At 39.0% G+C, this 16,151-nt stretch overlaps 1 protein-coding gene across 2 annotated transcripts in view; it reads left to right on the forward strand.

The window, feature by feature from the left end:
- LDAH (lipid droplet associated hydrolase) overlaps positions 1 to 16,151 on the forward strand; it is a 107,696-nt gene that overhangs the window by 80,353 nt on the left and 11,192 nt on the right. For both annotated transcript variants that reach the window (XM_057390434.1, XM_057390432.1), the window contains exon 6: positions 11,446 to 11,528. In XM_057390434.1, coding sequence (XP_057246417.1) covers positions 11,446 to 11,528 — 83 coding nt within the window. The remainder of the gene's footprint in view (positions 1 to 11,445; positions 11,529 to 16,151) is intronic.

Here is a 16,151-nt window from a genome sequence, read left to right on the forward strand (position 1 = left end):
TTAAGGTGAAGCGTTAATGACTTGAGGCTTTTGTAGTTACCATATCTAGCTCTAAATTTTGGTTGYAGTTTGAGAGAATTTAAGAGAATTTAAGGGAATTCTAAATATTTCTGGACTTACTTCCAATGTCTTTGTCCTCTCTTGCTAATTTCTTGGCCCTGAGAAATTCTTACTGTAATGGGCTGTATCCGTGTGGTGTAAAATAGATTTCCTTTCACATGTTGTGATTATTTCTRCTTCTTAATATTCCTCTATCTTACAAAATGATTTGCAAAAGATTTTTTTAATAACTAAAGGGTTCTCTTCTGGGCCTGGTTGMACTTAAGATTTGTGGGTTTTAATCATAATTATCTTTTATTAAAAGCCTCAAAYCCAAGGGAAGACAGAGACTAGCTGAAGAGTTTTGTTTTACTGAAAAATAAATGAAATAACTGAATGGCATTCAACCCAGAGAAATAAAGCTAATGGTATACATAATAATTTTTTTTAGAAGTATGTAAAGCATAGGTTTTCTATAGGTGGGGARCACACTCAAGGGAGCCAGAAGTAGTGGATACGTGAGGGTGGCCAGGAAGGGTCATAAATTTGTGCTGCAGGGTCCCAGAATATCCTTTAGAAGTACAGAGAATACCCACAGCCTGYACCACAGTCACAAGGGGACCACAGRTCTCTTACAAACACCTCCAGTTCTAGCTAAAGGAAGTTTGTTCRTTTCTTGGTGAAGAAAGACAATATCTTAGTATGTGTGACCTTCACAAAACAGTGTGAGGTGTCTCTCCACTCTCTGTATTCATCTGCTTGAGGGGTTGGTTGATCTGAGTAGTGGCACCATATTTGCATTTGGGAGGCATCATGAAGGCAGTGCTGTGCTCTTCTTTTCCTCTAGAAACTCTTTACAGGATGTTCTTCTAAGGCTGATGCTGCTCAAACTGTACTATCTGGACCTTGAAGTAAAAATTTGGCTTTGTGTTTTTCTCTGTATCCATTCCAGAGCTTAGCTCCTACTAACTTACAAAATAAAACAATATTTTGATGYGTGGGACTTTATAAATTTACACCTACAGCCACAATCTTGTTGACAGAGTCAGCATAATCTAAAGCCAGCAGCAGTAAGGAAATGAATTGAGTTTGGGTAACCCTTTGTAGTCTTATGTTTATTTTTGTCTGATGAACAAGCTATTAAAGAATGTGAGTGTGCATCCATTAAATTTTCTAGATTGGGGCTATCTTTACAACCACTCATTTTTGTTGGAAAAGGAACTATTCTGATGATTTCCTGAAAATTGTTAGCCAATGATGTTGAAAAGGACTTTTTTTCCCTTTGTTATTGTCCCTTGTTTCATTAGTATGGCATCTCTTTCTGTCTGTTCTATCACAATAAGTTCATTTCCYTAGCCCAGCAAAGACCACAGTATCATTTTTTTTGCAGTTAAGATACAGACTATAGAGCAAACCACATAGAAAGAGCTCTAGTCATGGCACCACAAACACAGAACTATTTTTAAATTAATCAAGAGCRTGTATATCTCTGAAAGTTTATCAGGGTTAAGTCAGAAATACATAACCTTTTCCATTTTATRGTTATGTGCACCACATGTAAGTAATTTTTTGCAAGACTTTTTTTCCATAAAAATATAGTTCCTAATCATCTTGAATTTCCACAGACAACACAGTGTGACCTCTCCGTTTTTAGTGTAAGTTTACAGTTCATCTAGCCCTAATCTAATTTTTTTCTTGCAAATAAGCAAGAAAATCTTAACTAGGTATTCAATAATCAAGCAAGAAATTTAAAGACTTGAGGAAAAACACATATTTCARTCCAAGTACTGGAAATCTCTGTATTGCTTCAAGAATCAAGTGTAAAGTTTATCTGTCCTGAGTTAGAAATGAGTTTCTTCCCTAAAATTTGCGCAACTCCCCAAGTTTTAGCATAGATCKGTTGATACCCATAGAGTCAACAGACAAGAAACTGGTTTATAATGCAGTTTAAAAATCTTCAGAAAACAATAATAATAATGCTATACATGCATCTTTTAAAAATTGGGACATTTTGTATTTTACACATTGTTTGCTTTGCTGCACTGTGGCTGTATCAATGTGTTTGAAGTTCAGCTCAATGGATACAGGTATTCATCTAACAACTGGCTGCTTGAAGTGGTGATTAAATAACCCAAAGCACTGAAAAGCTTGATTGATTTCAGTCATTATTGTTCATGAAAACTAATAATTTAGTTGAAGGTTATTAAGTCCTTGCCGTGACACTTTGGGTTAAAGAGCTACCAATGATATAAAGCACTCTTTTCTTTTCTGGATCCTTGATTTGAGCCCAATCAGGGTTCCYCTATCACAAAACCCCCACAAATAAATCAAACACATTTTGGCACAGTTTGTCGTCTCTGCTTAGCAAGTGTWTGAGACTCAACTGACACTGATCCTTAATCACCTTTAATCCATGGAGAGGGAATGATCCTACCAGGGCAGGAAAAAGGTCATTGTCAGGATCATGGGGAGAAGCTAAGTTGGCAGTAAATTTCATAAGCCTGACCTGAGAATAAATGAGGGGCTTCAATTTTCAAGGTAATCTGTAATATAAAAGATCTGCATATAAAAAGTTGTGGCATTTTAAGAAGGTATTTCTGTGTTAAAATCACAATAAACATGTATTTGTCTGTTTAAACTTTGGTTTCACTTTTAAGCTCTAAAGCCTAGTTGTTTATGATAATTAATTAGCACTAGCTTTTTTTGTTATTAAATCTTGGTGACCTGTTTATGAATTACAAGGGGTATCAGCGACATGAGATGGAATTGAGTGTCATAAAAACACTTTGGGTCTCTAAAGCTGTCTCCAGGTACCTTGGCCAGTTTCTGTAGGTTTGCAATCACTTTTTTTGTTTGTTTTGTGAGAAATAAAAACACATGAAGAAATATGTACAAATCCATGATATAGCAAAAGTTCATGTTATAAGGTTCACTTTCTGTGCTTCGGATTACCCCACAGACTCAGGCTGACTCATCATGCATCAGTTTAATATATGCARAAGTACAGATTTGAAGGAATGGGATTATCCTATGAAAATTAACAACAAAGCCCACTCAAGTTTGCTTTAGACTGTTAAACCAGATAAGCTTATTGAATAAGCAAAAATATGGTTACAGGAAAAGCTAAAGAGCTTCTATATGTTCTTTTCYTAGAAATCCTCAGCTCATTCAAAGCCAAATCTTTGGGAGCCTGTTTCCTAGATAGGAATTGAGAGTGCAGAGGTACTGGGCTTTTGTCTTGCAGGCAAAGGATGAGAAAAAGTAATTTTTGGCTCTTTCTTCCAAAGTCTTTTCAGGAGAGAGCTGCAGTTTATGTACCCTCAGTTGTTAAAGATGGGCTCATAAGTCACATCCTTGAAAGACAGAGTTTAGGATTTAACTCCTGCACTGATACTGCAAACCATCCTCGCCAAGTAAAGAGCTTCCAAGCCACTGGGTGTGTCTGTGACAGGAGTTGTGGAGCACTCACACTCACATCTGTGAGAACTCCCTCCTCACTTCAGGGTCTGAATTTCCAAGTTACCAAAAGAACTGATGTGAGTGGTGTTCATCTCATTTACACATGCCATCGTAGCTGTGCTGTGGGGTTCTTCAGACACTGAGTGTTTTCATGGTTTATCACTGGTGAAGTTCTTCCTTCAGTAGGGTAGAACGGGCTTGCTTTTCAGAGGAAGCTCTGCAARTTCACAACTTCTCATAAAGATCAGACAAACACTGCATACCCCTACATTCTATGGCAGCATCAGCTTAATTCAGTTGAACTAAGTATCAGTTAGGGATTGATGGAAGACACACCAATTTCAAACTACAGGACAGATYTCATCCTCTCCATATTTAACACTGTTACTTCAAGCACCCCTAGAGACAGCCCATTATATGCAGAAGTGTGTGAATGCAGTATTAGGTCCTCCAAGCCTTCTGTGTTGGTTTCACTAAGCCAATACAGAGAAAAATTTTAAGTTCCAGAAGCCAAGTTTTCTCAGAGGCATGTCTTGACTTTGGGAACTCACAGGCTAGCCCTTGGYTCTGATTTTGAGGTTTTCTTCATCAGATAGCTGGAAGATTTTGTTACTTGATCACTGTAAAATTCAACGTTCAAGGTAATGGTGGGCAATTCTAAGGAAACATGATGAATTTAGCTCTGTAAATTTCATTATTGATAAAGAAATATATTTTTCAAGGACTAATTAATAGACATTTTTACACAATGTTTCTGACTTGCAAATATTTTTAACACAGTCTACAAAACACAATTCATTGTCATRGCAGCCTGAAGCATGTATTTAAAATGAGAAAATGAGAAAACTGAGACACAGAGATTTTGTAATTTGCACAGGGTCTCAGAGGATTTCAGTGATAGTCCAGAAAAATTCCAGGCCTCTTGACCTTTCATCCCACAGTCTTATCTTTCACATGTAATGATTTTTCAGAATACTAATTTCAATCTTCTTTTACCTTTACTGAACCCTGGATATTTTTCTCTTCAGTGAGTAGTGACAGACAGTGCCAAACACATTGAAGTTACACACTCCCCCTAATCCATCACTGACACTGAGGTCACYCCAACAGAGCTTCCACACAGCCCATATGTACATTCCCTGTGTTTTCATTGTTTGCATTTTGAGCCACAGTCTGCAGGTTGTTGGATGTGYTTTATTTTGTGCAGTCACTGCTTCTGCAGGTTTGGGTGAAGCAGCTTCATCACGCAGGAAGTTCAGCATGTGGACTCTACATTGCATTTTACATTCTACTTGAAATCATGACAATAAAACAAAATAAATACTTTTTCCAGGACTCTTGATGATGATTCTGGGAATCTCAAGAGATTTCCTGCTAAAGCAAGCATTGGCACAGGTTGCAAATCTTTCCAGAGAATATAACACCAGGTAGCAAACACTGAAGAGTTGATCTCACAGGAGAACCTTCCTCTTCAAAGCCCAGTGAAAGATTTCAGAGGCCATTCATTTTTTTAAGTGTCAGCTTCTGGTTGTGCCCAGTTCACAACCTGATTTTCAGAGCTGCTGAAAAACTCTTAAGTAACAGTCTGTGGGAGCCTTTTGAATTTCTAATTGCACACAAAAGTAAGTAAGTTCTGAGTTATTTCCTTAGAAAAAGCAGCTTGGTATTCATGAAATAARGAAACAGAACAAGTTTTTTTGAAAAGGAAAGAACTAAATATTCAAAAAATGCCAAGGTTAGCAGAGTATGGCATTAGGAAATAGCAGAGAGATTTCTCCCTGAACTTGTGACTTAGCTTTTGAGAAAAATAGCTTTTCTGAAGAAGCCCAGATTGACATTCCACAGCAACAAGAGAGAAGGTTACTGTTCCTGTTTTATAATGGTATATCTTTAAATATAGCTTACCATAGACATTAAACATCTTACAGTAATGTGGATTGGAGGGAAGTCATGGATTTAGGATATTTTTACCTTAATAAAGATTTTTTTACAGTGTCTCCCATTATGTTCTTTTTAACAAAGTTTGGGAAATATTGCATACCTGAAACACCTTCTAGACAGATATATGACTGCATGGAAAACGGGATTCAGGAGGATTTTTGAAATTGGAAAGATGTATCTAGTAGGGTTTTGTAACAGWCTTATCTTTATTYCTTTAATATTCASTAGCTGTGTTAGGAATGTGACCAGYRGAATACAGTGTGTATGTTTGCTGAGGTTACAGATAGTACCATACTAAAAAATTCTGGATATGTGCTGGAGAGGGACAGGGTCAAAGTGACATTCAGAATCTAAGAGAAATGCTGGGGGGCAAGGAGAGGAGAATGCTGTCATTCCTTGAAGAGCCAAGTTGTTCTGTACATAAATTTCTTACAAGGACGGTAAATCACCGATTGAGCAGTGCTTCTGTAAGAAAAAATCGTGGGAGTGTTTTGGGTCACAAGTTAATGTGGGTTAACATGTTTGTAAAGTGTAAAGTATGTATGATTTTCATACATACAACAAGGTACAAGGGCTGAAAGAGGTGCAGCTCTGCTGTTGAAGAGGGAAAAGACACTAGCATGAGCTGAAATCCTGCATCAGTAAAATTCAGGAGAGAGGAGCCCCTGGATGTATCCACAGGAAACCAAGAAAGAATTGTAGCAGACATAGAGAATAGTACCTGAAAGGAGAGRTTGTTGTAAGTTTTCTGGTCTTTGTAGAGATTTGTGCTGAGTAATTTATTAACTGTGTTTGCAATTAGAAGAGCTCAGGGCAATGCACTCAAAATGAATGCGTCAAATACATATGTGGATCAGTTTCCTGTGGCAGCAAGGTTCATAATTAATTGCATATGGCATTTAAAAGTACTTCCTTGTATTGTTTTGTATTTAAATGTACTGTGCTGCAGGGGAGGGAAAACCAGTGTGTCATGAARTATCACGAACATGATGGCAACAGCACATCTTTAATTGCACTTGTTTGACTTTTCCCCACCATTCTCGGTTTTGCAGTGTCCCACAGGGGTTGTGGCTGTCAGCGTACAGCACACACGGTTCTTCAGCTGTGGTCACATGGTCTGATTTCTGTAGTGCTACTGTAGAATTCTGTATCTTCCTCTTCCTATTTATGAAATGTAGTATATGGTCTGATTGGAATTTTGAGTTCATGCCGATAGTGAACACCAATCATCCTGGGGATCTCTGGATTCTGATTCCATTCTTTGCATTGATTTATAAGTTTGTGATGGAAAAAATACTCTGGTTTTTTTTTCTGTATGTATCTTGATTACCTTTTCTTTAATTTGATCTTCATTAGTACATTGATTTTTTTTCTCTCTTCTCATTAGATCTCTTATATTTTCACTTCCTGTTCCTCACAAACTGGTTAACATTGTGTCTTGTGTAAATGCTATCAATAAAGTACTTATCCATTTACCAGATCATTAAGAGATAAGGTATGCATTGATTTACTATCGAGCTAGATTAGAATCTTAGGCCAGAATTCATTCCACCTCAATGTAGGAACTTAATTCGGGTTAAGGTCTAAAGGTTTTATCACTGAAAATAATCATCTTGAGAAGTGATTTAATCCATCCCAGAAATGATCAATTTGCCAGGTGTGTTCAATGATTATTTAGAGATTTTAAAACAAAATTTCAATTATTATTATTATTATTATTATTATTATTATTATTATTATTTAGATGTTATTATTATAAATTCATTATTTTTTAAATTGTGATTAATCTAGACCTTCTTTGTTGTTATGAAGATCAGATTATCTAAGCCAATTTTTTTAAATTTGCTTCCAAACTCCTTGTCATATTAAAACCTTTTGTTTTACAGATGTTTCACACCAGCCGGTGTTTGTTGTGTGATATGTAAGAGAGTTTTTAGAAGACCTGTAATCTTCTTCAGCTGGTTCTTCATACTGAAGAACTTACAGATCAGTAAAATATTTTTTCCTTTGCAAAGTCAGTAGCAATTAGACAGTATTTTCTAATCCCAAAGCCATAGGACAAGATGATTCTTTTGTTACAAGATTGTTATCAACTCAGCAATTCTCTGTTTAGTGTTACTTCAAACTTTTAAATATACCTTCTAGCCCTGAAATATTCTGTATTCTCCATTGTTGCTGTTCTTGATACCTCGCTACTCAAAGAGAAATTCTTATTGCCAGAAAAAGAATACAGAGAGTAGAAACCTCCCGAATATATTGAACAAGAAAGTTGGATGCCATAAAGGGAAGTAATTTATCTTCCAAACCRTGTCATTATCTTCTTTAGCTGCTCCCTTAGCCTGTACAAATTCTGTTGTAGGCCTCTTGTTTCTGATATACCCAAGGAATATTTTATTGTTTATTTTTAAATCCTTTAATGTTTGTTCTTGGAAACCTACTTTTGCTCTTTGCAATTTCCTCTTACTTAACGCCTGCTGAAGTTTAAGTTCCTGTTTATTGGTTTCCCTAGGATCATGTTTCCAAAATTTGAAGGATTCCTGTTTGGTTGAAATAGACTCTTGAACCTTGCTGTTCATCCGGTTTAGCTTAATCCTGCCTTCCTGGTTCCCTTTCTTTCACAGTACCCAAACCTTCAGAGACATTTCCTTTTGAAGCACTGCCCTTSTTGCCTTTGCTGTCTTATGGTTTTACTTTTAGGATCTCTGTGACTAACCTCARCTTACTAAGTGTGTGAATTCTACTTCAATTATTATTTACTGAAAAAAACACACAAGCCACTYAGAAATATGAGCAGACCCCACTGAGAACAGGAGATGGGACAGAGGAACCAGGAAGATGGGAGAAGGGGARCAGGGCAGTATTTACTGTTCCCATTGTATGACTGAGCTGGCGGTGGAGCCCTGCCTGCAGAGTCCCAGTAGTGTTGAATGTGTTGGGTTCTGATGGCATTTTGATATTGTCATCCCTGTCCTCCATCCCCTGCAGGTACTGCAGGGCAGTGCAGGATTTCTGACTGCAGGTGTGCTGTCTGCTGTGGCCTGCTAACAAGAACTTCACTCTGGGCTGGAAGGTGGAAGCCCTGACACACTGAAATCYTCATGTAGTGAGTTTGGTACAAGTCCTGTTGCCACAGATACCGTGCCAAATCCATCCTCTTGCACTTAGTGCTTTGTAAAATCTTGTAAATCCACAGTGAGYCACCTTGGTTACCTGAAGGACCGGTGCTTAGAGTAGCAAGGGCTGCTCTCCACATCCTGCCTTCTGACACAGAGCAGGACTTTTGACAGACAGAGAGCTTCAATTATAGGTAGGAGTTCTGAGCACTGAAGTCATAATTTGACATAAATTTCAGTCAAAATGAACTGAAGTCACCGTATTAGGAACAGGACTAAATCTCAAATAAATTACATGCCTATGGAATTCCTCATTATGGACTCACRTAATTGTCTGGGTTGGAAAGGACCTTAAAGATCATACAGTTCCAATCCCCCTGCTATGAGTAGGGACACCTTTCACTAGATAAGGCTTCTCAAAGCTCCATCTGACCTGGCCTTGAATACTTCCAGGGATGGGATAGCCACAGCTTCTCTGGGAAACCTGTGCCAGGGCCTTACCAGTAAAGAAGGGGCCTTTACCTCACAGTAAAGAATTTCTTCCTTATATGCAGTTTAAACCTTCCCTTTTTGAGCTTATGGCCATTCCCCTTTGTCCTGTCACTCCCTGCCCTTGTGAGAATCCCCTCTCTCTCTTGCAGCCCCTTTAGGTACTGGAAAGTGCTATAAAGTCTCCCCAAATCCATGTGTCATCCAGGCTGAACAGCCTCAACTCTCTCAGCCTGTCTTCACAGGAAAGATTCTTCAGYCCTGTGATCAATTTAGTGACTCTTCTCTGGACTTGTTCCAGATCTCTTTCCTATCTCTTATTTAATTTCTTCCTAGATGATTTTTGAAGGTGCATTCTAAGATATGTATCCTTAAAAGCCAGGCCTGTAATTCCTCCATTYGGAGCTGATTTGGGAAGACAGCAGCCAGTGTCATGATATGAACTCAACAATGCTGTAGATGCACACACTTTTGCTAGCTGCACCTCAGGATTAGGTGACTGGGTTGCTAGGCACAAAACTGCAAGACCCCTTTGCCCAGSAGAGTAGGATGGGACCGGCAAATTTGCTAGGTTGAAGCTCTTGYAGGTCTATGACAATGCTTTCTTCTTGTCTAGGGAAGAAGGAACTTGCACAAGCTGCATTCAGAAGGCAGAGCTCTGTATGCATTCACCTGAATTGCATCTTTTTTGGCTGGCTCAGAAGCAGATASTACTTTCTAGAATTTTWTTTTTTCATTTGAGAGCATTGGCTTTGTCTTTTAACATTTGATATACAGTTCCATCACTCACCTCTCTGGTGGCATTCTGTTTGCTTAGAGCACTTCTGGAATTCAGCCAACTCCATGTCTTGGTTGCCACCAAAGCCCTGTGTGATTACCATTTCCTCCCCTATCTCACAGTGTGAGAACATTTTACTCCTGTCTCAAAGCAGCACCAGATCCAACACTGTTATTAACAACTTGTGCACAAAACTTCATTGGTTCARATTTTAAAAATGGTCATAATCTTTCCATTTTCTCCTGTTTTTCAGGAGAGGATTTAGTATCTTAAAGAACTTCAGTCATTCTAAGACCTAGAAATTGAAATGCTTTTAGGTGGTTTAGCCATTGGTTTCGCAAACTGGTGAAAAAGTAGAATATTGTTCTTAATTCCCACATACAGGTTATGAATGTGTCTGTGATCAGAGGTCAGGAGAGGCTTGGCCATCTTATTAGCCCAGTAGGCTGACTGGTCCAAAAAGGAGATAAGAGAAGTGCTAATTCTTTGGCTAGCTTCACATTTCTTCAGTACAGCACTGATGACAGAAACTGATAGCCCTTGTTAAAACACTCTTTGAAGGTCTTCTCTTAATCTGGAAACATAGTGCATGGAGCAACTCTTAATTTTGCAGTTGTATACATGAGGTTTGTTCTAGCAGCAGAACTCATAAGCTGCAGTACATGTTCAAAGCCATGTTTTGGACTGTAGGTTGAGCTTCTGTAAGTTCTGTTGTAAGAGAAGTCAGGCTGGGTGGACACAGTGTAATCCTTCTGTGTCAGAATGTTTAAACTGGTGAATGTCTAGGCATCCAGACAAACCAGCCCACATTTCAGAAGTGCTTAGTTCCCACTGCTGTCTRATGTATATGGGACATGCCAGAACTCAAAGCTTCTTAAAATTAATTAGATTTCCAAATATTAGACTCAATAATTTATATCTCTGAGACAATATCTCTCAGGTCAACTAAAAATAAATGCATTGAGACCTTTTTATTACTTTACATTCAGAAAGATAAGGCTTAGACATTTGGTGTCCAGTCCAGTCCTAGCTGGGCAGGTACCATCAATTTTATGCAGGACAACCAKGTATTTGTAGTTGCTATTGTATTTATTATTTGTTTTGTTGAATATTTGAATGACTTGCATTTGAGATGTCAATAATTTAATCATCTACTTATTAATAATGTATGTATAATGTATAAATGCCTTGTAATGTATGTTTTGTATTTAMGAYCCAGTCTTGAAAACCYGTGATGGGTGGTTTATCTTAATTAYCTTTACCKTTCTGAAAGCAGTGAAAGCTAGTCATCAGAGTTCTTTCTCTGGTCAGAAGAGAGAGCCATCACCATGGGCTAATCTAGAAGTCTGTAGGATAGATGGATAGAGTTAAGATCCAAAGATGTCTTTCCCTGTCCATTAATTGTGGAATTAATTAATAGCATGTGACTTRATTCAGTCAGTAGGCCTTTTTAATCATTTGTTTAGGTGAGATAAACTCTGCTTTCTGTCAGTGTCATGTTTCCCATAGGATTGTTGAGATGATGACTGCTCTACTTGCCCTGCTTTTTTGCAGAGTTGTGTCCATATTGTTTTTTCTAAAAGATTTGCTGTGTCCTTACATTATTGCTTGTTTCTTTTTCTGCAGCCAACATCTTGTACATGGCAAGCCAAGAAATGATGAAGGTGGTGGAGAGAGACAGTACAACCATAAAGCAAAATTTAAAGAAGGTAACTAATCCTCAGTTTTCWAAGGAATCCCACATGCATGAGATGTTGCATCCCATTATATTTGTGCTAGACCAGAATTTCATCAGGCTTGATTCTGCTTTTTTGTAACTGTCATTCCATTTGCACTGGAGAAGCCATTAAAGGGGTCACTGATCCTTAAAATGTGTTGATCCACACCTTTGCAGAGGTAGCATTCAGCACTATCAGATGTACCAGCCTATCTGGTTTGTTGTCCTTGCTGGAGGAGAAGCAGTCTGTGTTCTGGCTGAGCCTGAAGTGTGGGTCCCAGTGGGGCCTGTAGCTACCTGGGTTCTGCTCAGGCAGGCAGATGGGACAGGGTGCAGGCTGATGAACCAAATCCTCTGGTTTTGCTGCTGGACATGTCAAGAAGAACATACATCCTCTGTGCTGTGGGCTGTCAGTTATATTATGGGATTCTGCAGGCTCAGTCTTCTCATGGCTTCAAAATATAATAGAGAGAAGTCAGCAAAATTACAGCTCCACCATTTCAGCCACTGGAAGAGAAATTCCTCAGAGGCTGCAGCTACTGCTCTACAGGTGGRTTAATTCATTTCAGAGATTTTTCTCACTCTGAGCTTTCTTGTCTGTATGGATTTATTGTTGAAAGAGATTCTGTAAAGTTCTTGTCTGGACCAATTGCATTTTCCCAGTCACAGTTCAGGGGTTGGCACAGGCCAGGAACKGTTCTAATTGGAGTTCTGATGTGGTCACTCTGTGGTCACCATGTTTTGGAGACTGAAATAATTTAATAGTGTCGCCGTGGTCAGACAATTCCAGATGGCTTCTGAGCCAGAAAAGTGTCACATTTAATAAACTTCTATTGAGATAGCCTCTGTGTGGGTAGATAATCACATATTATTCTGCTGTGTCCCCTTCCTTCCCTCCATTTTTCTGTGTCATCCCTGTCTTTTTGGTGCAAGAATGATTTCAGCACTTTGCACTGGAAGAGATTTTCCTCAGAGAATGGACTTTTCTAGGACAGAGGTCCTAGATCTCTAAAATTACTCTCTTTTAAATAGAAATGATACAAAGTTCACTTCATAACACAGTCTTTCTTTTTGTGGCTGAAAATAGATTTCTTTCTTATTTAGCCCATTTGCCTCGTCTGCACTTTGAAAGGTATGTTCATATTTTAAAGGAGTTGAAGCAGCACATGTGAACAGGGATCCCTGCACCTTACCTGGCATGCCTGGGCTTTCTCATTTTCACTGCAGAGTACACAAAGTTGTTCTGCAYTTTGTGGGGAATCTCAGTAAAGAGACTGAAGAGCTCATCTTGCAGACTGGAAATACTCCTGATGTCTTAAAACTTTCCATGGGTTGATCCAAAGGCCAATGTATTCAAGGAAAATGGTTGATTTTATTGACTGAATCACTCATCTCAGTGTCAGGGAGCTGGAAGGTCTGCCTGTTCCCTGAACCCTGAGGGGTGACCCCACACAGGCAGTGACCTCTCCAAGCAGGATGCAGTCCCACAGCACCTGAGCAGAGCATGGGAACTGTTTACCATCCAAGACAAGGCAAAGCAATGGATCAGTCCAGCATCCCTCCAGAGAATCCAGTCAGGAGCAAAAGGGGACAGGGACAGAGACAGGAGTGGAGACAAGGGCACAGCAGGGTCCAAAGGCTGTCCAGGAGGGATTGCCAGAGCCATGGTGGAAAAGAAGCTGCATGGTGGGAGCTGTGCAGKTGACAAGCTGTGTACAGGGAGGTCTGGGGTCAGTCTGGGACACAGGAATAGGGCTGGAGTCACTCAACAGTGGAGCTTGGGAGGCATAGACCAAAGGACAGAGCTGGAGACCCTGGAGCCCTGTGCAGGGAGCGTGACAAGCTGTGTACAGGGAGGTCTGGGGTCTGTCTGGGACACAGGGCCAGGGCTGGAGTCACTCAACAATGGAGCTTGGGAGGCATAGACCAAAGCACAGAGCTGGAGACCCTGGAGCCCTGTGCAGGSAGCGTGGGCTGGGGGCCAGGTGAGGCTGGGGAGGTCTGTCAGTGCCCTGAAGTGTTGGCCAGGGTACAAAGTGAAGAGTGCAGGAGCAGAACCCCAGGTACTTGTGGGAATGTTAATCATAAGCATGCATCCCTGAAGTTAAGCATAAATGYTTTGTTGGGTGGGGACAGGGGTGGTGACAATCAGCTGCAGCTCCAGTGACTTCAGGTGGTCTATCAGATGCTTCACATTACAAAAAYTCTGATTTCTTGTACTGAATGAAGGCCCATAGCCAGCAGTAAGAGTTTGCAGGTGTCCAAGCCTGCTCCATCTGTGCTTTTGTTGACTCTGTCAATCTTAGCRTGGCCTTGGCAGGCAGGAGCTGGTTTAAACCTGTGTTAACTTTCTTTTATTGATTCTTCTATGTCCTCATACATATRTGGCAAACATACTCAAGAAAACAAAAAGCTGAAGTGAGCTTATGGRAGTTGGCAAACTGAAGAAAAAGCAGGTCGAAAAATGAAGCTAAATGCTTCTCTTTTTTCGTCTTCTAGAAATTTCTGGGAATGTAAGAACTAAGGGAAAAATTTTGAGTTGGCATCATTTTAAATTTGAAGAGTATTGAACAATAAAAATGGGCTTAACTTATAAAGGTTGGAAGTTTATAAAAACAGGAACTACAGTCCAAGTTGCTATAGAACTGGCAAGCTGTTACTTCAAAAAATTTATACTGTTTAGTAGTCACTGTGATCATATGSTAAAAGCCAATCTTAACACCTGACTTTGCCAGCTTCTGTGGAATAGAAAAGTTATTTCTGGATCTTAATTGCATTTTGTGATCTGAAAGAAGAGACACAAAATTATTSCAATCTATCCATACCCAGGTTTAACTATAATTAATACTAGCTAGGGACCAGGAGAAATTTTATCACCAGACTGCAGATTCTTAGTYTAACAAAGTTAATTGCTTGGATTTATGTTGAAAAATGGGAGCTGGAATATTGTTTGGATAATTAAGTGAGATTTTTCACTTAAACTCTTTTAAAGTCAGGAGTTGAACACATTAAATAGCAGTGGAACTGTATGAGGAGGATGGAGACCTGTCTTCCAACAAGGTAATATATGATGGAGCCTTTGAGCTGTTGTGTCAAAATATTTGTCTGGATCAAGCAGTACATGAATGTACAGGAGTTTGAACTTCTTATTGCAGTGACACAGGGGGTTGTGATAAACCWGAAGACCCAGATAAATAAAGCAAGATACTGATAAAAGATTTCCTCAGCTCTCGAGGTTAATTATTAGCTGATCATGTCTAAGGCAGCTGAGCTACCTACGTTCTTTCACTGTAATTACACCAACTCCCTTTCCTAACAGGAGCTGGAGGCAAAGATACTACTGAACTAGAGGAAGTTTATTGTAATTCCTGCACAAAAGGAAGTGGGTGTAATTCCATGTTCTKAAAAGATGGATCAGCACTGAGCATCACAGAGCTTTTACAAATAGAGTAAGAAAAAATGGAAAAGGCACAGGAAGATGAATGTGCTGGGCATTCACTAGCATGCCTGGAATGGTCAATGATATTTCCTTATAGAGATTCTCTACAGCTTCTGAAGTTTGCATCATGCCCCWTTCATTAAACTGTTTTAACACTTAGCCTTATTGATTCTTTTTCCATCAAGTAAGCTTGTAAACCTCTTGTATTAAATATGGTCATGTATAAATCAAGAAGATAATTGCATGAAAGGGTAAAACTACTTGGTGCTTACAGAGGAAATTCTCTTTTAAAATCATCACTCTTCAGATTTTATATTTATTGAGAGATATGTGGTTTATTACTCCATGTGWAATACACAGTAGACCTACTTTGAAATGTAGGATCTGCTCCAAAGCCCTTTTAAATCAATTGAAGAGCTTTTGCAGGCTTCAGGAATTCTTGAATCAGTGAACTTTCTGTAGTGGTTCGTAATTTCTTAAGTTCATAAACCATCTCCTCCAACTGCAAATCAGGATTAGTTTGATTAGCATGTTAAACCAGAACATGTTATATTCCTTGAACTTTTTGCCAGTGGTTGTGCTGAATGCCAGTTGCATTGATTGCATAGGGAACAAGACAGGAAACATTTGAAGTAGAGATACAAAGATGAAAAAAACCGACTTGTTGTCTGAGAAGTAAAACATAAACTGGAAGTATGTATCCATAAACTGGAAGTTTATGAATACATTACCCTATTTTCACTCAAACTATGGAAATCTGTGTTGCAGGTGGATTATAACCACCCATGTATAGATGGTTAAGTGGGGAAGAAATTCAGTTTTGAAAAAAATTAATTAATGAAGAATATGTTTATTACTTTTTGCATTTAGAATTTAAAACAGTGGAAGTAATACCATAGATAATGCGTTCTCCAAGAGTAACAACTGAACATTGGCATGCAGAGATTTAGCATAAAAGCTGAAGAATGAAGTATTTCCTTTCCACAGAGAAATGCTAGGTTTTTCTTTTKCAGAATTGTCCTTGCTAGAGGAATTTTTTAAAACTAAGCAACCAAGAACTATTTTGACCTCTGAAGCAGCTGTTTTGATGTTGCCCAGAGTTTTTGTTTGAATCTCYACAGACATCCATGGGGGTTAGTAATTATTCCCAGTGAGAGGAGCATGATCTGAAGATAA

This window comes from Malurus melanocephalus, unplaced genomic scaffold (assembly GCF_030028575.1).
Source record: "Malurus melanocephalus ecotype Western Australia unplaced genomic scaffold, MMel_1.1 scaffold_26, whole genome shotgun sequence".
NCBI classification, from domain to species: domain Eukaryota; kingdom Metazoa; phylum Chordata; class Aves; order Passeriformes; family Maluridae; genus Malurus; species Malurus melanocephalus.